This window comes from Salmo trutta, chromosome 20, assembly GCF_901001165.1.
Source record: "Salmo trutta chromosome 20, fSalTru1.1, whole genome shotgun sequence".
Lineage (NCBI taxonomy): Eukaryota > Metazoa > Chordata > Actinopteri > Salmoniformes > Salmonidae > Salmo > Salmo trutta.
The window spans coordinates 46,155,055-46,178,694 of NC_042976.1; the positions used below are offsets into that span (position 1 = coordinate 46,155,055).

Sequence of the window (23,640 nt, forward strand, 5' to 3'; positions counted from 1 at the left end):
AGTTTGCATTTCCTGCAACAACAGGATGATCAAATTAAGATTAGAAATCTGTAATAGTAGATAACAAAGTAGTAAATAATACAGTCACAAAAGTTACTCATTCAGCTGTATAATAGTCAATGTGCTAGCCACGATGTTTCAGCATGTCACCTTGAGCTGCATTGATAACCAGCCCCATGGCGAGGCTCAAAATGAGCTGCATGATAGGGCTCAATCTAAGCTGTGCGGTGGGGCTCAATGAATAACACAAGCAACATTATGGCATTTTGTGTTTAAATTCAACTCCGAGGTAGGGAGTTGTTTATAAGTTGCATGGAGGAGCTCAGAGTAATTGGCATGAAGAGACTTTATGAAAAATGCAAGTTAATACTTCATAATTTGCATTTCAAGAGGGAAAGGCTATTTGCATGGTTGAATCGTTTTCATTAAACCAATGACTGTATATATCAAATTCAATCAAACTGTATTTGTCACATGTGCTGAATACAACATGTGTAGACCTTACCATGAAATGCTTACTTACAAGCCCTTAACCAACAGAGTGCAGTTCAAGAAAGTGTTAAGAAAATATTCCAAATAAACTAAAGTAAAAAATTATAAAAAGTAACAATAAAATAACAATAATGGTTTTAGCCATCGATCACGTGACACCATTCATTCCTATGTGATGACTCAATAGCGCATTGAAGCAAAATTATGACGGCTAAGATGGCGTATAATGGAGACTCTGGCCTTTAATCAATTAGATTTGCTCACTTCCTGCGTCCTTTCACCTCCTGCCTCCCAGGAGGCTGAACAGATTTGACATGGGCCCTCAGATCCTCAAAAAGTTATACAGCTGCACCATCAAGAGCGTCTTAACTGGCTGCATCATCGCTTGGTTTAAACAAGTGTTTGGAATCCGACCGCAAGACACTACAGAGGTTAATGTGAACGGCCCAGCACATCACTGGGGCCGAGCTCCCTGCCATCCAGGACCTCTATACCAGGCGGTGTCAGAGGAAGGCCCAAAAAATTGTCAAAGACTCCATCCACTCAATCCACAGACTGTTCTCTGCTACTGCACGGCAAGCGGTACCAATGCACCAAGTCTGGAACCAACAGGACCCTGAACAGCTTCTACCCCTAAGCCATAAGACTTCTAAATAAGACAGTTAAAATGTAATCAAATGGCTACCCGAACTACCTGCATTGACCCTTTTTTTGCACTAACTCTCTTGCACATACTTTATGCACACCCACTGGACTCTACCCACACACTCACACATACACTGACACTTCAACGCACAAATATTAAAAACATTTTTTTTAACCTTTATTTAACACACACACACACACACACGTACACCCACATAACATGCACACACATGCATACTGACACCATACACACACACACACACACACACACGCTTTCACACTCACCACATACACTGCTGCAACTGTCTATTATCTTGCCTGTTACCTACCTCAATTACCTCGTACCCCTGCACATCAACTCAGTAGTGGTACTCCCTATATAAAGCCATGTTATTTTTCCTCATTATTTTTATGTTATTCACTGTGTATTTATTCCTAATTTTTATCTTATCTTTACTCTGCATTGTTGGAAATAACAACAATGCCTGCAGTACCACGGTCTGCCTTGAATTTCCCTGGCTTCAATGAGAGGGGGCAGTTGTTCTCCACTGCATTAAACCCTTTCTCGGAGTCTCTCTCTCACACTCCAACTTCATGACCCCCAACTACTGTAGCAACTCCCTGGCACAAACAAGCAGCCTTTTACCAGCTGTACAGTATCAGCGTGTGTCATTACCTCTATTCGACAAGACAGAAACACAACGCGGTTTGCGTTTAACAATTTCACAGGTTAACATGGAGAAAGGACACTGGTCATCGGGTCAAGATGGCCGCCTACGTTAATAGCCATGCACTGGTGGTGTAAGAGGCTGTGGCACTGTGTCAGAGTTCTGCCTCAGTGGTCTTAAAAAGGCTCTCCTTCATCCACATCTGCTAGTTCTGATAAGGTGGCAACATTAAGACCCTCTCTCCACATCATCCAAACCACTAGCTTTCCTGGCTTCAATTGCCCACAAAACTCTGCAGGTACAGGGAGGGGGTTACTGGCCCCCGACCCACTTCTAAGATGTGATTGGCTAGAAGGGGTGAAGAAGAAAAATGGCCAGTTAAACCCAGGTCGCTGTATCAAAACGTTTTTTTTAGACATTTCTGCTCCATCTTCCAGAGGAGGCGTTCAGTGTCTGTTTATTAAATGTGTATCTTGGAGGTTTCACAGGGTAATTGTAAACCAAACCATCGTATTTCTCCTGCTCTGGGAAATGTTCAAATGCTCAAGCACCTCTCCAACAGCTATGGAGAGGGCAGTTTTCGGCTGTCCACATTTGCATGCCAGGGGGCACCCCTTCGTTCTGGGAACAAAGTGTTGTATCATTTACGACCCCCAAAGGCCCAGGAGGCTGATCTATTATCAGAGGTTAGGCTGACGCTCATTTCATTAATTCCACAAAAAAGGCTGCCTTGTCCTTGAATGTTGACAGCAGCTCTAAATTGCCAAAGCCCTCCATGCATGAGCTTTTCTCTTCACCTCACTCTCTCTTTCTCTTTCTACAATTTCCTACTTAGCAGTTTTGGAATCATCATCCTTCATTTATTAACTCAATTATGAGCAAAGATAGAGTCATGAGAGTTCTGGCCCGATGTGTCTCTCCATTACCATTATGGGGATTAGGAAACCGTGGTAGGGCCCTGACAAATGCCTAGCCTCCAGGAAAATTAAAAAAATGGCCTGGGTGTGTTTCACTTACAGCTAAACAGTAGAGCCCAAACAAACAAGCATGTTGCCATCTAGAAGCACTGCAAGTCTAACTTTCTTTACTTTCAGCAGTCTAGACAGAGTTTTCATTTCGGTTTACAGTCCAAATAAAACAACAGTCATAAAACTAATATGGCTGCCCACACAATTTTTCAGAAGCCAATTTTTTTGCCCTTTGATTTTCTGTCATAGAATGTCATTCATCTTCCAAATGTGCTATGTTACTCCACATCGGAGTGTGCAGTCTGTGTTGCAGGGAGACACTGAAAACCATAAATAAATATCTGACAGCTCTGGCAATAAGCAATCAGACAAAGGCTGTGTTCCAAAAGGCACCCTATTCTGTTTATAGTGGACTACTTTTCACCAGGGCCTATAGGTCAAAAGTAGTGCAATGTGTAGGCAATACGGTGCCATTTGGGATGTAACCAGAGCCTTCATTTATCTATGTCTCAGAGAAGAAACTCAAGGGAGAAGAAGCACATGTCTATGGGGAGTTAGGGTTGAGATGTTTTGTAGGTACACATAAAATATCCCTGTTAGTTACAGTGAGCTCCAAAAGTATTGGGAGAGTGACACATTTTTGGTTGTTTTGGCTCTGTATACAATGACTATGAGGTTAAAGTGCAGACTATCCGCTTCAGTTTTAGGGTATTTTCATCCTTATCGTGTGAACTGTTTAGAAATTACAGCACTTTTTGTACATAGTCCACCATTTTAGGGGACCAAAAGTATTGGGATAAATTCACTTATGTGGTTTAAAGTAGTCAAAAGTTTAGTATTTGGTCCAATATTCCTAGCATGCAATTATTATCAAAATTGTAACTCCACAAACTTGTTGGGTGTATTTGGTGTTTGTTTTGGTTGTGTTTCACAAAAATGTTTGTCCAATAAAAATGAATGCTAAATAATGTATTTTGTAATTTTGGAGTCACTTCTATTGTAAATAAGAATAGAATATGTTTCTAAACACTTCTACATTAATGTGGATGCTACCATGATTACGGATAGTCCTGAATTAATCGTGAATATGATGAGTGAGAAAGTTACAGATGCACAAATACGGCATCATACCTCCAAGACATGCTAACTTCTCACCATCACAATAACAGGGGAGGTTAGCGTTTAATTTGGGGGAGGGTATATTTAAGCATCACTCATCATTATACATGAATCATTCAGGAATGTCTGTAATCATTGGAGGCATCCACATTAATGTAGAAGAGTAAAGAAACATATTCTATTGTTATTTACAAAAGTGACTCCAAAATGACACAAAAAAAATATTTATCATTCATTTCTAAACACTTGATGTAGTCATGTGCTATGAATATGGGACCAAATACTGTTTACTACTTTAATACACATACAGTATCAGCCGAAAGTTTGGGGACACCTACACATTCAAGGGTTTTTCTTTATTTTGACTATTTTCTACATTGTAGAATAATAGTGAAGACTTCAAAACTATGAAATAACACATATGGAATCATGTAGTAACCAAAAAAGTGTAAAAAAAAAGAAAAAAAGTGTTAAACATTTTAGATTCTTCAAAGTAGCCACCCTTTGCCTTGATGACAGCTTTGCACACTTTTGGCACTCTCAACCAGCTTCACCTGGAATGCTTTTCCAACAGTCTTGAAGGAGTTCCCACATATGCTGAGCACTTATTGGCTGCTTTTCCTTCACTCTGTGGTCCAAACCATCTCAATTGGGTTGAGGTCAGGTGATTGTGGAGACCAGATCATCTGATGCAGCACTCCATCACTCTCCTTCTTGGTCAAATAGCCCTTACACCGCCTGGAGGTGTGTTGGGTCCTGCTGAAAAACAAATTACAGTCCCACAAAGCACAGACCAGATGGGATGGTAGCCATGCTTGTTAAGTGTGCCTTGAATTCTAAATAAATCATTGACTGTGTCACCAGCAAAGCACCCCCACACCATCACACCTCCTCCTCCATGCTTCACCGTGGGAACCACACATTTACCTACTCTAGATCTCACAAAGACAGGTGGTTGAAACCAAAAATCTAAAATTTGGACTCATCAGACCAAAGGACAGATTTCCACCAGTCTAATGTCCATTGCTCGTGTTTCTTGGACCAAGCAAGTCTCTTCTTCTTATTGATGTCCTTTAGAAGTGTTTTTTGTTGTTGCAGCGATTCGACCATGAAGGCCTGATTCACGTAGTCTCCTATGAACAGTTGATGTTGAGATGTGTCTGTTACTTAAACTCAGTGAAGCATTTATTTGGGCTGCAATTTCTGAGGCTGGTAACTCCAATGAACTTATCCTCTGCAGCAGAGGTAACTCTGGGTCTTCCTTTCCTGTGGCGGTCCTCATGAGAGCCAGTTTCATCATAGCGCTTGATGGTTTTTGCGACTGCACCTGAAGAAACTTTCAAAGTTCTAAAAATGTTCCGCATTGACTGACCTTCATATCTTAAAGTATTTATGGACTGTCATTTCTCTTTGCTTATTTGAGCTGTTCTTGCCATAATATAGACTTGGTCTTTTACGAAATAGCCCTATCTTCTGTAAACCACCTCTACCTTGTCACAACACAACTGTTTGGCTCAAACACATTGAGAAGGAAAGAAATTCCACAAATTAACTTTTAACAAGGCACACCTGTTAATTTAAATGCATTCCAGGTGACTACCTCATGAAGCTGGTTGAGAGAATGCCAAGAGTGTGCAAAGCTGTCATCAAGGCAAAGGGTGGCTACTTTGAAGAATCTCAAATATGAAATATATTTTGAGTTGTTTAACACTTTTTTGTTTACTACATGATTCCATATGTGTTATTTCATAGTTTTGATGTCTTCACTATTATTCTACAATGTAGAAAATAGTAAAAAATAAACTCTGGAATGAGTAGGTGTGTACAAACTTTCACTGGTACTGTATGTATGTATTGTTTTATATTAAAACTTTGGGGGGACAAAACAAAATCAGTCACGAGATGGTTTTGGCTCAAAGGCCTCCTGATGCAGACCCCTGACCTACAGCATGGTCAAGCAACTTCATGTTTCCGACATCTGCAACCTGGTCTCAAGGGTAGACCTAACATAGTAAACTAAAATCCAGAACACATCAAATAGGTATGATACCGTCTGTTAAAGTTTGGTATGGTATGTATTAATTTGTGGATTTCCATCATCCATTTCGTATGATATGTTACGAATTACAATTCGTATAAGGCACGAATTTTCAATACGTACAGTGTGACATGTTACGAATTCCAATTTGTTGTGGCAAACAATAGCAAGGTGGCTAACGCTAATGTTAGCTAGTTAGCTTACATTAGCTAGGTTAAGGTTAGGAGTTAGGTTAAAGGGTTAATGTTAGGGTTAGCTAACATACTAAGTAGTTGCAAAGTTGCTAATTAGCTAAAATGGTAAAGTTGTCTTTGATGAGACTCAAACATGCAACCTTCACACCCATTCATCCACCATGACCAAGCACCCTTCTTTTGTTTTTGCCTTAAGTAAACTTCTGTCTTCTGTAACCATACCAAACGTAACATGTAGATTTTATTTTAGTATGTTGATTCTAGTCTATGAGACCAGGCGATAGTTTACTAAACAACTACTGATTTAGAACAATGGAGCATTAACGCAAGTCATCACAAAGAAAACAGGAGCACTTCCTCTATTATTAGCTGCACCGGGACTTCCCACAGTTGCACCCCCTTTTTTCCTTAGAACAGCCTCAAATCGTCAGGGCAATGGACTCAACAAGGTGTCGAAAGCATTCCACAGGGATGCTGGCCCATGTTGACTCCAATGCTTCCCACAGTTTCATCAAGTTGGCAGGATGTCCTTTGGGTAGTAGACTATTCTTGATACACACAGGAAACTGCTGAGAATGAAAAACCCAGCAGCGTTGCAGTTTTTGACACACTCAAACCTGTGCGCCTGGCACCTACTACAATACCGTATTCAAAGGCACTTAAATCTTTTGTCTTGCCCGTTCACTTGGCACACTTACACAATCCATGTCTCAATTGTCTCAAGGCATAAAATCCTTCTTTAACCTGTTTTCTAACAGGTGACATCAATAAGGGATCATAGTTTTCACCTAGATTCACCTGATCCGTCTATGTCATGGAAAAAGCAGGTGATCCTAATGTTTTGGACACTCAGTGTATATGGAAGTACTTAAGTACCTAAAAAAGGGGGTTAAATATGGGTAAAAATAGATAGATTATTTCCTGATCTTTCTTATATCTCTCAGATATAGGACAGACACTTCAAAACATACTTCCTTTATATATTTTTTCCAAACTTTTTAGCCATGTATGAATATGTTATTCAATGCATTCCATCAAATAATTAAAACAACATTTTTATATACTTACAGGGGTCCTAAAATAAAAAATAAAATAGCTAAATTATCCTTGAAATCTTAAAACAATTCCATATGTTAGCTTAGTAGAAACTGAGTCCCGAGCTCTTATACCTTATGGTTCTATCAAAACTGTGGTAAACAACTGTTTAAAATACTCTGAATTCCAAATCTGTACCACACGATACAATGGCAATACATCTCTCCAATGTGGTAATAATGCTGGTTTCCTAGGCTGTATCCCAAATGGCACCATTTTCCCTAGTGCACTACATTTGACCAGAGCCCTATGGGTCCTGGTCAAAATGAGTGTACTACATAGGTAATAAGGTGCCTTTTGGGATGTAGCCACAGTGCATTCAAATCCATAATTCAAATGATTTACATACCGCTCTAATCAAAGAGGGTATCAAACTGATTTGTAGGGACGCATTCAATTACTTATTCCAGATTCATAATCGGTCGCTACATTGGTATATAGTCGATTGCATTAGTGTACGTTAAAATTCTAGTCAATGTTGAGCTGTTTTGCGTTTTGTGTATTTGTGCTGGTCTGAGCACGCCTAAGGACCAAATCTACCCAAGAGCATGCTGAACATATCTGAAGAAATCATCACACATATCCTATACCCTTTATCATTGTAGACTATACATGCTTTGTAAACTCTACATGCTTTAATCACACGAATCAAATATGAAATGTCAATGTTTGTTTGGCTAAAGGACTTGGGATTTGGTTCACACTTTTACCTGAAGCAACCAGTCATGATGCCTTCATAAAACAGTCATAAGGAGGGGATAATAACTTTCCTAAAACATTAAGACAGAATCCAAAAATTCAAGGAAAGATAACAATGGCCAACTTACTTATTTTTGCATTATACAGTGCCTTCAGAAAGTATTCATACCCCTTGATTTATTCCACACGTTGTTGTGTTACAGCCTGAATTCAAAACGGATTAAATTGTTTTTTTTATCTCTCACCCATCTATACCCAATACTCCATCAAGAAAAAGTGAAAACAAGTTTTTAGACATTTTCAAATTTTTGGGGCAAATTAATTACAGAAATATCTAATTTACATAAGTATTCATACCCCTGAGTCAATACTTTGTAGAAGCACGTTTTAAGAGTCTTTAAGAGCTTTTCACACCTGGATTATTATTTTAAAAATTATTCAAACTCTGTCAAGTTGATTTGCTAAACATTGCTAAACAGCCATTTTCAATTATTACCATAGATTTTCAAGACGATTTAAGTAAAAACTGTAACTAAGCAATTCGTCTTGGTACGCAACTCCAGTGTAGATTTGGTCTTGTGTTTTAGGTTATTGTCCTGCCGAAAGGTGACTTCATCTCCCAGTGTCTGTTGGAAAGCAGACTGAACCAGGATATCCTCTAGGATTTTTTCTGTGCTTATAGCTGTATTCCATTTATTTTTATCCTAAAAAACTCCCTAGTCCTTGCCGATGACAAGCGTAACCATAACATGATGCAGCCCCCACCCTGCTTGAAAATACATAATGCTTTGTTTTCAGGACAAAAAGTGAATTTCTTTGGTACATTATTTTGCAGTATTACTTTTACATTTTAGTCATTTAGCAGACGCTCTTGTTGATACATCCTCAGTTTTCTCATATCACAACCATTAAACTCTGTAACTGTTTTAAAATCACCATTGGCCTCATGGTGAAATCCCTGAGCAGTTTCCTTCCTCTCCGGCAACTGAATTGAGAAAAACGCCTGTATCTTTGTAGTGACTGGGTGTATTGATACACCATGCAAAGTATAATTAATAACTTCACCATGCTCAAAGGGATTTTTTTTACAAATCTACCAATCAGTGCCCTTCTTTGCAAGGCATTGAAAAACCTACCTGGTCTTTGTGGTTGAATCTGTGCTTGAAATGTACTACTTGGTTGAGGGACCTTACAGATAATTGTATATGTGGGTTACAGAGATGGGGTAGTCATTCAAAAATCATGTTAACCTTTACTATTGAACATGGAGTGAGTCCATGCAACTTATTAAGCGATTTGTTAAGCACATTTTTACTCCTGAACTTGTTTAGGCTTGCCATAACAAAGGGGTTGAATACCTACTGACTGATGACATTTTCTTTTTACTAATTTCAGAAATGTTCTACTAACAAAATTCCACTTTGACATTATGGGGTATTGTGTATAGATCATTGACACAAAATATCAACATAATCCATTTTAAATTCAGGCTGTAACAGAGCTGCCAACTCTCACGTATTGGTCATGAGACAGATGCATTTGACCTCACATTCTCACGGCACACCTCATATCTCACGCATTAAAACGTACTGCTTATATTTTTCTAATTTGTCTATTGTATAGTCAGCGCGTTAACTTTTCAACTGCTCCAAATCATTTTGAAATCGGAGCATCTGCACCTGCAATTTAACATCACGAGCTGAACCTTTATCATTTTCCTGTCTTGCCACAGCACTGTGAACAGCGGCACATTGAAGCATATGTAAGGTTTCAAGGGGATTTGATGCATGTTTTAAAGAAACGCCCCTCAAAATTAGAGTGGAGCTGAATGGAGAGAGAGAACATTCTCTGCTGAGTTTATAAAACTCTAAAAACAGTAGCATGGTAGCTCTGTTTTATGTACAATGTTGTCAACAAAACGAGGTAGCTGTTACTCCCGTCCCTATTGCAGAATGCAGCCTTTTGGCAGCATGTACTAACGTGGATTTAATCCACACATGCATTAGTTCCTACGTTTGGTGATTGCCGTTTAGGCTGTGACGACGAGAAGGCAGACCTACATTATGTTTCAGTCTGATCAGTGGAACAATTCTCACTCTTTAACAAATGGGCAAAACATGTATTTACCTTTATTTAACTAGGCAAGTCAGTTATAATCAAATTCTTATTTTCAAAGACAGCCTTGTTCAGGAGCAGAACGACGGATTTGTTTTACCTAGTCAGCTCCGGGATTCGATCTTGCAATCTTCCGGTTACGAGTCCAACGCTCTAACCACTAGGCTACCTGCCACCCCGATAAATATATGGTAGTTATTTGCTTGTCAGCAAGAACACTATTGCTATTCTCTACACTTATTTTATTATTCCGCTTCTTCCCAATTTTGCCAGTTAATCACATATTTGAAATCTGATATACCTACTTGTCTTTGAAAATGAATTACATGAGGCTATGTAATTTTGCAGCCATTCATGGACAGTCTTGAATAAGTCATACAAATAAACATTGGATATTAAATACTCCAGGAATCAAATTAAATGTTAGTATTGTATTGTTATAACAAGAACATTTTCAAACACCCAGCACTTCAGGGGAGGCCAACCCTCTTGGAGAGCAAGCAGGATTTTCTTCCAGACCTATTTTAAAGAGATTGTTCACCCAAATTACAAAATGTTTATGTTTATGTTTTTACCTTGAAAGCAGTCTATGGACAAGGAGACTGCAATCAAAAAAAAAATCTAATTGTCACAAAGTTGTCGAATTGTGAGTGTTCAAAGCATTCTGAATACACGTCACCTGTGGTTTTTATTTTTTTTATTTCCACCCTGGTCATATGCCTAAGCCATGTCAAAATGCATGGAATTGTAGGAAATTCGCTTTAAACAGTAACATTTCCCATCTAGGTGTTGTGCCAGTGGGCAATGAAATTCACATAGCAAATCTCACTCTAAGCTTTCTTCAAAAGTTGTCAGCCCTGCTGTAACGCAACAAAATGTGGAATAAGTAAAAAGGTGTGAATACTTTCTGAAGTCACTGTATGTACTGAAAGTATCTGCTAAAGCCAGTTCAATGTTTACTGATTCCTGATTTGTCTATAGGACTATGACAGTTGGAAGAGTATGGCTCAACTATAAGTCATTCTTTGTAGAGTGTTTTTACTTCAAAGTAGACAGTACAACACCTTAAGTTATTTCTGTAATGACATGCATCTGATCCATCTGTACCCAAGACCCACCAGTACCCTGATAATTGAACATTTGCCAATGATCACATCACAACACCACGCAAACCACCACACAACATACAGCACAACATTACCCTGTCACGTGTTTACTGTAATATACACCTTGGGTGTCCATACATGACTGGCCTCAAGAACACAGAACCTTGCTCAATGTAAGTCTACGCCTCACAAATGCTTTCAACAGTTAAAGCATCAAAGAGAAGTGGATAAACAGAACACTTTTTTTGGGACCAAAGAACAGACAACACGTTCCAATAAGCGACCAAGACATTCGATACACAGCAGCTTTGTACGAAGTGCGAGTTTTTGGCGGAGGTTAAAGTTGAAGCTACTCCAAAAATGGACATTGATCACCTCTACAGGCCATTCACCCACTGTTGGAATTCTTGTCTATACTCCACAGTGGGGCTCTAATGTATAAACTACACTACCCAGCATGCCCATGACACACACAGGGAAACATGAGTGGACCCTGATGAAACTAAATTCTTAACATTGATTGTGAGACAGCTCAATCTACGAGTCTGTTTTTCTTTCATGTGAGTGGCTGAGCACAGTAGGTATGGAGAGTTGCAGCTGTGCTATTCACAAATGAATAGGTGGCCTATTTGGTTCCTTGTTTGTTTATCGGAGCTCTAATGACCGATGTTTGATGCTTCATGTGATAGTCATTGTCTAGCGCTGAAGTCAAGTGTCTAGAAGGGATTAAACTCTATGACACGTTTGCACTCAATGGCGTTCATATTATCTGTTATGAATGTCTACTCCTTCACTCTCTTATCTCCTATGCCAAGTGATGTTTATTGTTTATAAAGCAAACAAGATATAAAATAAATACGAGCCCTCAATGATTTCATTCCAAAACAAATCCCCCTTGTATTGTTTTTTGTGTACTTTGATATCGATATTGGTGTTAGTAAAAAGACGGACGGAGTCAATGACGTGCATAGAACAGAAAATGTTTTCTAGCAACATCGAGTCACATTGAGACATAGCCATTCACAGGATGCAATCATCTGTATTAGACCATATAATGTCTGAATATTAGCCCAGACCACCTCCGCAGAAGCGTATGCAGGACAATAGAGTAATTATATTAATCAGCTTTTACTATCTCAATGAATTATCCACAACCGCAAATTAAAATGTGATTCGGTCGAAATTACACGGTATGTGCTAAAGCCTTTTTCTCTCCTGCAATCAAATTTAACTGAAGCCAATTAGACACAGCTGACTACATTCGTAGTCAAATTATGCTCAAAGCGTGGATAAGAATTGAGCTATTTCCCTCCAATAAAAAAAGAAGGTTTTTCATCTATTCTAGAGAAATCAAATTGAACAAAAAAATCGTAATGGGGGAGCCATCCACAGGGTAAGCTCATTCAGACACAACTGAATGTGTCTGAGTGGAGATTGTCGTCACACGCACAGTCAAACTCACAGGCTCTGCACTTTAAGAGTCCCTCACTTTACGTTTTTTTTGGGGGCGACATAGGTGACATTGGGGCATCCAGCAGCCACTGAGCTATAAAATTACCAGCGAGGGGCGAATTAAGGGAGAACGGAGGAGCAAGAATGAAGGACAAAGCCAGGGGGAGTTGGATTGAGAGGGCTGCTCATGCAACTGATTTACTCTTTTTGTTCCTCAGCCCTGTCTGCTGCTCCAGGAGTTTGGTTCTTATTTTCAACCTCTCTCTAAGCAATTATTTTAAATTCACTGTAGCTCGGTAAGTAGGCAACAAATTACTGTGCCAGTGAATAACTTTAAGGTTGTAAAGTATGACCTCATAAGTTAGAGGTGTACATATCTATCTAAAAGGTCAAATTTGTCATTGAGATTTATGTAGATTGTTGGGAGAGAAAGGTACATATACCCCCCATACTAAGCTACAGTAATACCAGGCACATCTTTAGGCATATGCACCCATGTCAGGAGAGGACACAAACCTGGCCCGTATGGACACATCAACATCTTTTAAAATAGGTTTAACTTTTAGGCACACCAACAGAAACCCATCTGAACACAAAAAAAAGTAATTGAATTATTAGTAGACAACCATGTGTCTACACCAACACCCATCTAAACAACAACATATATTTACCCATTGAATACTACTGAAAAACAAATCCCCAATTCCAAACCCACCCACGCACCCTATGCACCTGTGGATATCTGAGAGGACATAGGGCCATAGACACACAACACAACCCCATCTTCCTCTATCTGAAGCCAGTGATCTTGTGATGTGGTTAATCCTGAAAAACAGCCTTTGAGTGGATTAGGGTAACGGAGACATGCTGTTTATTCACCACACACACAGACACAAAACACAGACCCAACACACTGACACCAAAACAAACACACAGACAAACAGGGCTTAAATGTTCGGCCTGCTCTCCACCTCTGATCAGAGATTAGACCGAACTCTCCACGGACTCCCTCATATTCCCTTTTATTCCCACAGGAAAATATACTGCTCAAAAAAATAAAGGGAACACTTAAACAACACATCCTAGATCTGAATGAAAGAAATAATCTTATTAAATACTTTTTTCTTTACATAGTTGAATGTGCTGACAACAAAATTACACAAAAATAATCAATGGAAATCCAATTTATCAACCCATGGAGGTCTGGATTTAGAGTCACACTCAAAATTAAAGTGGAAAACCACACTACAGGCTGATCCAACTTTGATGTAATGTCCTTAAAACAAGTCAAATTGAGGCTCAGTAGTGTATGTGTGGCCTCCACGTGCCTGTATGACCTCCCTACAACGCCTGGGCATGCTCCTGATGAGGTGGCGGATGGTCTCCTGAGGGATCTCCTCCCAGACCTGGACTAAAGCATCCGCCAACTCCTGGACAGTCTGTGGTGCAACGTGGCGTTGGTGGATGGAGCGAGACATGATGTCCCAGATGTGCTCAATTGGATTCAGGTCTGGGGAACGGGCGGGCCAGTCCATAGCATCAATGCCTTCCTCTTGCAGGAACTGCTGACACACTCCAGCCACATGAGGTCTAGCATTGTCTTGCATTAGGAGGAACCCAGGGCCAACCGCACCAGCATATGGTCTCACAAGGGGTCTGAGGATCTCATCTCGGTACCTAAGGGCAGTCAGGCTACCTCTGGCGAGCACATGGAGGGCTGTGCGGCCCCCCAAAGAAATGCCACCCCACACCATGACTGACCCACCGCCAAACCGGTCATGCTGGAGGATGTTGCAGGCAGCAGAACGTTCTCCACGGCGTCTCCAGACTCTGTCACGTCTGTCATATGTGCTCAGTGTGAACCTGCTTTCATCTGTGAAGAGCACAGGGCGCCAGTGGCGAATTTGCCAATCTTGGTGTTCTCTGGCAAATGCCAAACGTCCTGCACGGTGTTGGGCTGTAAGCACAACCCCCACCTGTGGATGTCGGGCCCTCATACCACCCTCATGGAGTCTGTTTCTTACCGTTTGAGCAGACACATGCACATTTGTGGCCTGCTGGAGGTAATTTTGCAGGGCTCTGGCAGTGCTCCTCCTGCTCCTCCTTGCACAAAGGCGGAGGTAGCGGTCCTGCTGCTGGGTTGTTGCCCTCCTACGGCCTCCTCCACGTCTCCTGATGTACTGGCCTGTCTCCTGGTAGCGCCTCCATGCTCTGGACATTACGCTGACAGACACAGCAAAACTTTTTCCCACAGCTCGCATTGATGTGCCATCCTGGATGAGCTGCACTACCTGAGCCACTTGTGTGGGTTGTAGACACCGTCTCATGCTACCACTAGAGTGAAAGCACCACCGGCATTCAAAAGTGACCAAAACATCAGCAAGGAAACATAGGAACTGAGAAGTGGTCTGTGGTCCCCACCTGCAGAACCACTCCTTTATTAGGGGTGTCTTGCTAATTGCCTATAATTTCCACCTGTTGTCTATTCCATTTGCACAACAGCATGTGAAATTTATTGTCAATCAGTGTTGCTTCCTAAGTGGACAGTTTGATTTCCCAGAAGTGTGATTGACTTGGAGTTACATTGTGTTGTTTAAGTGTTCCCTTTATTTTTTTGAGCAGTGTATTAAGAACATATGTCAAAAGTTTGTTATATTTGCCACATCTAAATCCGGAAGCATGGTTAAGATTAATCTATAAATGGGGCTCATCCATGTTACCAAATGATAATGATCCCAGCGTGAACATACCATACAATGATTTCTTTGTCGTTGGCTTGTTACGTTAGTACTTCCATTTTTTGATAATTGGATAAGGAACAAATGAGGCCTGTTTTCACAATCATTGTGGATTTCTTTGAGAGGCTGTGTTAACTACATGTAAACTACATTATGTTGTTTGAAATGTAGCATTTCCCCAGGTCCGTTGGCAGTCTAGTCTTATGGCTAAGTTGAAAACCATTTGGCAGTATCCCGCTCCGCTCCTCTCCACTTCACCTTCTTCTCCTCCCCTCTCTCCTTTCCTCTGTCCTCCTCTCCGCTCCTTATCCTCCACCCTCCTCTACTCCGCTCTCCTGTCCTCTCCTCTCCCGTGGTTGTAAAAACGTGTAATATTAATCTGTATGTATGCCATTGCCCCAACGGTTAGAGGTGCAATCTGACCTTGTTACCTTACAGAAATCACTGGTTGGTTTAAAATGTGTACTTAATGCGGGCAATCTAAATATATAGTTCATCTGAAACATTCTTGCGAGAACAAGCACAAATATCATACCACTGTTATTGTAATGGTGAGAGGTTAGCATGTCTTGGGGGTATGATATTTGTGAGTCTAACATTCTCACTCATCATTATTCACGATTCATTCATGATTATCTGTAATAATGGTAGCATCTACATTTAGTGTAGAAGTGTTTAGAAACATATTCTATTCTTATTTACAATAAAATTAAATCTGAAATGACACAATACATTATTTACCATTAATTTCTATTGGGCACAAAATAATCTGAAACACAAACAAAACAAACAGCAAATGCATTCAAGAAGTTTGTAGAGTCACAAACTTGATGTTATCATTGCGTACTAGGAATATGGGACCAAATACTAAACTTTTGACTACTTTAAAACACAAGTGAATTTGTCCCAATACTTTTGGTCTCCTAAAATGCGGGGACTATGTACAAAAAGTGCTGTAATTTCTAAACGGTTCACACGAAAATATCCTCAAATTATAGCTGACAGTCTACACTTTAACTTCATAGTCATTGTATCATTTCAAATCCAAAATGCTGGACTACAAAGCCTAAACAAATGTATATGATTGGCGTGGCTTATAAAGAAGTATTTTTTTACACTTTATCAAAATATTCTCCATCCCCATGCAACAGTTATGATTACAAGAAAAATGGGAATGGAAAAGTTGACAGTGAAGTGGAACTAGATTATAAAAAAAGTTATTTGCATCTTCCCTATTTGTATATCTCTCAATGCACTAATTAAATGTTGTGGATGGTTGATCTGCTAGGGCTGTCAGCGAGTCAGGTGCAGTCAGTGAGAGCCTCATGAAATCTCTGACATAAATAGCCTATGTGGCATTGCTGTCACTACAATCCTGTGACATATAAACTGCATGTTTGTCATGAATGAATTACTCAGACCTAGGTTCAAGTAGGGGGGTTCTTGATTGAGCATGCCTGGTGCAATGGAACCAATTAAATAATCACAAAAGTGCAAACCCTGCATGTCCAACTGTCACTCCAGACAGGCCCAATCAAAATCTCATCTCATATTAAATGAACTCTGGAAATTAAATGGTACCCCTGACACAAGATCCTTCAATCGAAGCAGAAGTTTTCAAGGTTAGAGCAAAACAGCATTTCAGAGATACGATAAAGGATGTTGGTATGTATTACAGTGTGGTTGAGTTTCTGTTCAGACTGCAGTGTGTCCTTCATCTCAAGAACATACAAGCTACATCATAAGCACAAGAGGAGCATTGCTTGGAGACTTAGATTTGAAGGGAAATGGAAAGGTAAAGGGGGATACCTAGCCAGTTGTTCAACTGAATGCATTCAACTGAAATGTGTCTTCCGCATTTAACCCAACCCCTCTGAAACAGAGAGGTGCGGTACAGTATTTGTGGGTGCTGTCCATGGTGCTTAATAAACTCTTAAGACCCCGCAAGTGACACCAAAAACGGACATTTAAAATTGACATTCTGGTGGCCACAGACCACAGGCCACATCACAGAAGATGGATAGCAATGGTCTGTAAGATCTTTTTGCGGGTGCCACACTGCACATGGGGGTTATTTAAACATTTAGGGAAGCAATATCAATAATTACAGTTGATGCACCGACCAGCCGCTAGTTGTTAAGTTGCAACGCTCCAACCATTCCTCCAGACACTGATGTCACTCGTTTAAATGTTTAACTAGAAACATTGCAGATGCCGAACAAAAACATTGCAGACTAGAACATGATCTCTGAGAGATATCTGTACTGCATGAACATACTGACAATAATCATTGTCAGGCCTGCCTCCTGGATAATTGTGGTTGGCATGCCCAAAATACAGAAAATAGTTAGGGTTAGGTAAGGGTTATGGTTAAGGTAAGGGTTAGGATAATGGTAGGTTTAGGTTAGGGTGGGGACGTCCCACGGATCCATGATAGCACTGACCAAGCTGACAGGAGGCAACCGCTGAATTACAATCTTGCCCGAGCCGAGCACGCACTCCGCGCCGTCTCCCTCTCAATCTATCTCTGGCAGTGCAAGTTTTCACGATTCCCACGAGAGCACTCATTGCTCTCGGGCATTACCGCTGACAAGCTCTTCATACAGAGCCACTAATTTATATAATAGCGATATATGCAGCGCAAGTGCTTAAAGTCTTTTAATATTATCGCACGATTGGGAGCGCATGGACAGAAAGCTATAGGGTAAATAAGCGCATGGACAGAAAGCCATAGGATAAATAAGCGCATGGACAGAAAGCTATAGGGTAAATAAGCCACCGGCTATCTAATAGCCTACAGTTAAACCACAATCTAAGTGAAAAACATCCCTTCACTCCCCTGCTGTAGACTACGAAATATATTCCTGAATATAACATGTTCTAAAAGATAGAGAGTAGGCCTATTCAGATGTTATATGACCCCTATTTCTCACACACAAGAACCGGCATTCATTTGCAACATCACATTTTGGACACTATATAATTATATAGCCTAACTGACCTTGTAGAATAGACAAAGTAAATACGTTTGACACATAGTTGTGTAACACTGATGGAGAACACATGATAATAAAATAGAAATGAGCTCATTAACTCTTCAATAGCCTAACCACAGATCCTGGCAAATGGATAGACTGGCAAGCCCACCTCCTCATCATCCTTTGGCGCTGGCTTCTGTCTCTGATTCGGCTGCGCCGCCTCCTTGGTGGCTGTCATGGTAAACTCCTGGTAATAGAACTTGGACTCAACTCGCTGTGAATTCTAAAGATGCTCTGTAGTCGGATCCCACTGTCCCGTGGATTAGTCAAAACGGCAGAATCTTAAACAGGAGGCATGCAGCAATGGGGTCCGTCACGAATGAATTATGCTAGGTCTTCGAATGTCTGCCGAGAACACTTGTCTCTCCACATTATGTTCAAGAGAGGGAAAAAATATTCAGCCGTCAGAATTAAGTAGCCTAAACACAGAAAATGTACTGGCTGCCTATACCCCTCTATCAGTCTGCAAGTGACTAACGAGGGGATCTTGACTGCTCGGTCCTCGTCTAGTCTGTGTGATCCAGGGTGAGGCTGTGGTGAGGAACTGGGAGGGGGAGGAGAGGAGGAGAGCATGGGGCAACGGAGTGATCTGATGCCGATGCGTTCCCACTGTAAAAATGGGTGGGGGTGATTACGTGTTTGACATAATATAAATTGAATGACGACCCAAAGAGCTCAAATGAGCAAATCATTTACATATTTTGCTATTTCAGAATGTTAATAGGCGAAGCATTAGCTTGTACATTCTTCTAGTTTTCCCAGTGTGTGTGTACAGTTGATGATGGTAGGCACAGTGCTTGACATGGGATAAAAGAAGTGCAGGAGCTGTCTTTTTCCCGATGGTCTATTATATTATGTTCACCGACATTCACAAATTACATTATGCTATAGAGACCTCTGATTATTCTCTGTTAAGGATTCATACACGTTTGATGACTTCTCCATTACTTTTAACCAAACTGTCATATAACCTACATGACAAAGTAAGCATTATTGAGACTGGATGTCACGGTTGTCAAAATGAGCGGACCAAAGTGCAGCGTGTGTTTCGTTCCACATATTTAATCCGTGAAACTATGCAATACATCAAATAACTGAAATTTACAAAACAACAAACCGTGAAGCAGAGGAGAAACAAACACTACTCACAAATAATCACCCACAAAAACAGGTGGGACAAACATCAGCTTAAATATGACTTCCAATTAGAGACAATGACGACCAGCTGCCTCTAATTGGAGATCATACCAAACAAAACCAACATAGAAATACAACACTAGAAACTGAACATAGAAATACAAAACATAGACAAACACCCCCTGTCACGCCCTGACCTAATCTACCATAGAAAATAACCACTTACTATGGTCAGGACGTGACACTGGAAGTCTGCTGTGTCTGATCCTATTTAGACATTTAACCCCCCACAAAGTAGAACTGCACCGTTAGTCACATCAACATGTGGTCAATCCTCCATCTGGAGAACTCCTGGGTGTGCAGGCTTGGCTTTTGATCCAGGCCCTGGAACACCCAAGTCTGCCTATCAAGGTCCCGTTGAGCAGCTGATGTTTAAGCTACAATGTGGTTAGACCAGGGCTTGAACAAAAGTCTGCACACCCAGTAGCTGTCCTGGAGGAGGGTTGACACCCTTGATATGGTGGCAACAATTTACTCATTCAATGAATCAGGGATCACATGCATAAGGTAGGATACTTCAAAGCAAGGTATCTAACTAGACATGTTTATATATAAGGCTAAAATATTCATGTTTCAGGGGCAATCTATGCTCAGCAAGTTAAAGTCAGTAAGTCCATTCTTAGAATATTTTTAACATTGTTGCAATTACATGGCTACTATTTAATAGAGGGGAATCCCAGTTTTCCAACTGTGCAGATTTATTTAGGTTTCCTGCAGTGCCAGTGGAAAGGCGACAATGACATGAATGCTTAGTTAGCTATTGTTAACAAGCGGGATAACTGCTACAAGTTATGTTTTGAATTGGTTATCTAGTTAGTCTGTTGTCTGTGTTATTATATACCTGCTGCTGAAATGTTGGGCTGTCTCCTCAGGTATACAGCCCACTTGCACTCCTACACACAGCACACACAGACACGCACTTAAGGGTCATTCTGATAATGGCTGATATGTAGATTTTTAAGTGATTGTTAATATTTTAAAGTGTGCCTTCATGAATTACATTAACTAAAATGATGAAACTCATTTCCATGACCTTACAAACAAACCCTCATTTGACAACTTGGAAAAGCGCATCATGTGCATTCAGGTTGGCTCATTTTAGATCTGCACAATATCGACCAGCTTACTGTCACGCACAGATTCACAGACTAGAGGCAAATAAACTTGACAGCTCCAGTCCAAGTCAAGCACCATAGGCTACATTAAGGCATATAGCTAGCTATTGGTTGGTTAATATTTATCAATTTGAATCATGAACCCTCTTCAGCTACTGAGCGCATTCTGTCCATCGTGCTGAAGTCCTGAACCCCACGCTGTCACAATGAACAAGCCAGATCCTGCTTTTACTGATACCACCCTGTCAAAAACTGTTACCAATGACCACTGGCTGAAAAACAATCGACATGGGCCCTTCACATTTCAAAAGGTTCTACAGCTGCACCATTGAGAGCATCTTGACTGACTGTATCACCGCTTGGTATGGTAACTGATTGGTATTCGACCGAGCTCCCTGCCATTGTTGGGAAGGGCCCGTAAGTAAGCATTTCACTATTTGTCTACACCTGTTGTTTATGAAGCATGTGACAAATACAATTACATTTTTATCTGACTGATGTAATCTGAGTTTATTTATTTTTGGTGGAATATGTTTGATGAGAAGCAGCTCTTCCCAGCAAACAAGTTACGTAACCACGACCAACGTAATGGATTGGTAATTATTGGTAATGTCATGTAATTACCTTCCCACAACATTGTGGCAACGTAATCTGAAGGTAATATTATAACCATCGCATTTGGTCATCGTCCTACCTCCTCAACATGTCGCAGCAACGTGATTTCATATTATTACATATTGGTCCCGAATACAGATTATACCCATGGAGAACATCACAGGGCTGCATGCGCATTTGCATTGCTGTGTTTATGAAGGCTAGCTGAATAGTTTTGTAAGTGTATGAGACAAAATGGTGGCCAAAATGATTTTATTTTAAATTAGATTTTCTTTTAGCTCCTAATGGTTTTGTTTGCACATTATTTGTATTTTCATGTGTATATATATATGAGACACGCCAAATATATGTCTTTTTACCCAATATATTTTATGAGTTAGTCGAATGCTAACCATTAACTAACTTTGCACTAGGTGCTAGTTAATAACGTTTTACTGCAGGGTCACACAGAGTGAATCTTGGTAGTCATAGACAAATGTACTTTGAAACATAATAAAAAAGTCCCCATCAAAATCCATAATTTTAACCCGTCTATTTGAGTACTTCAAAACATGGTTTATATGAGAATGGTGAGATATACAATGGGTTGGACAATATAATTTTCCTCACTTATATTGAAGAAGCTGTTACTTAAATACTGGAAGTCAAATGATACCCCAACTTTAAGAGAATGGAAGAATCAAAAGCTTTATTATTTAAATATGGAAAAATAATCTGGCTACAGATAGAAACAACATAGCACAATCTGAAGCCTTATGGAGAGTCTTGCAAGCATTGGACACAACCAATGACTGAAACTAATGGCAATTGATTATGATAATAAATAAGAAACAATATCAGAAATAAACAAAACATTGAACAAATATGGATAAGTACTGATATGGTGGCAAAACACATGTGGGTCTGAGCAAGTGTGATGTAATTAATGTTTGTCGAGTTTTATGATTTTTCTTTTCTCATTTTTTTCTTTTTTAACTGTTGTGCAATATGTCTTGTGGATCTATGTATGTCTAAATTTACAATTAATTGTGGCAAAACTAAATAACATTTTAAAAATAATAATAACAAAATAGAATCACTTCTAATCATTTAAGTTTGTAAAGCAAATAACTTTGAACTTGTCCTTTAACAACCCTTTTTTCAGGTGAAAAACCTTGTGTCCTAATTCAACTTCCCTTGGTGAGTTGTGAAGTTTCTCCCCTTTCTTTCTGGCTCACTCTCCCTGTTGCTCACTTAAACTCACACACGTGTGGATTTGCAAAGAATGGGAAGATATTTGCCGATTAACATTTCACTAACAACAGTTACAGTAGGTATGTGGAGGAGAACCTTTGTGAATGCCTGTGTGTGTGTGTGTGTGTGTGTGTGTGTGTGTGTGTGTGTGTGTGTGTGTGTGTGTGTGTGTGTGTGTGTGTGGTGCTTGTTAAAAGGCACACAGAGTTTTACAGTCATTAAGAAAGACAAAATACATTGAGCAAGCAAGCCATGTGATTTGATTTAATAACTGCAATAACTCCAGTTAGGGATTTAGCTGAGGTCAGCTTATCTAATTTCCAAAACCCTCAGTTTAGTCCGTTCCCCTCTTCCTCCTATAACCCCCAGCTAACTCCCCTTCATCCCCCTCCTCCACCAATTTGGACGGCTCCTTCTCATTAAATGGGGATCGCTAATCTCTCACACTGCCCAAGACATCATCCACAGAGTGAGTGCACTGGCAACACTGCCATTCAGATTTATTGACTAGTGGATTAATTAATTCATTGACTATAGAAGAATGTACAGTGCCCTGCAAAAGTATTCATCCCCCTTGGCGTTTTTCCTATGTTGTTGCATTACAACCTGTAATTTGAATGGATTTTTATTTGGATTTCATGTAATGGACATACACAAAATAGTCCAAATTGGTGAAGTGAAATGAAAAAAATTACTTGTTTCAAAAAAATAAATAAAAAGGAAAAGTGGTGCGTGCATATGTATTCACCGCCTTTGCTATGAAGCCCCTAAATAAGATCTGGTGCAACCAATTACCTTCAGAAGTCACATAATTGGTTAAATAAAGTCCACCTGTGTGCAATCTAAGTGTTACATGATCTGTCACATGATCTCAGTATATATACACCTGTTCTGAAAGGCCCCAGAGTCTGCAACACCACTAAGCAAGGGGCACCACCAAGCAAGCGGCACCACAAAGACCCAGGAACTCTCCAAACAGGTCAGGGACAAAGTTGTGGAGAAGTACAGATCAAAAATATCCGAAACTTTGAACATCCTACGGAGCACCATTAAATCCATTATTAAAAAATGGAAAGAATATGGCACCACAACAAACCTGCCAAGAGAGGGCCG

At 40.1% G+C, this 23,640-nt stretch overlaps 1 protein-coding gene across 2 annotated transcripts in view; it reads right to left on the reverse strand.

Annotated features, from left to right (window-relative positions):
• Nucleotides 1-23,640, reverse strand: part of LOC115156178 (inactive dipeptidyl peptidase 10) — a 330,943-nt gene that overhangs the window by 149,787 nt on the left and 157,516 nt on the right. Inside the window, exon 1 of one of the 2 annotated variants that reach the window (XM_029703530.1) lies at nucleotides 18,477-18,973. The exons of the other annotated variant lie outside the window; for it this stretch is intronic. Within the exon in view, the coding sequence (XP_029559390.1) occupies nucleotides 18,477-18,545 (69 nt within the window). The 5' untranslated portion in view covers nucleotides 18,546-18,973. Of the gene's footprint in view, nucleotides 1-18,476; nucleotides 18,974-23,640 lie in introns of those variants that run through there. 2 annotated transcript variants of the gene reach the window in all.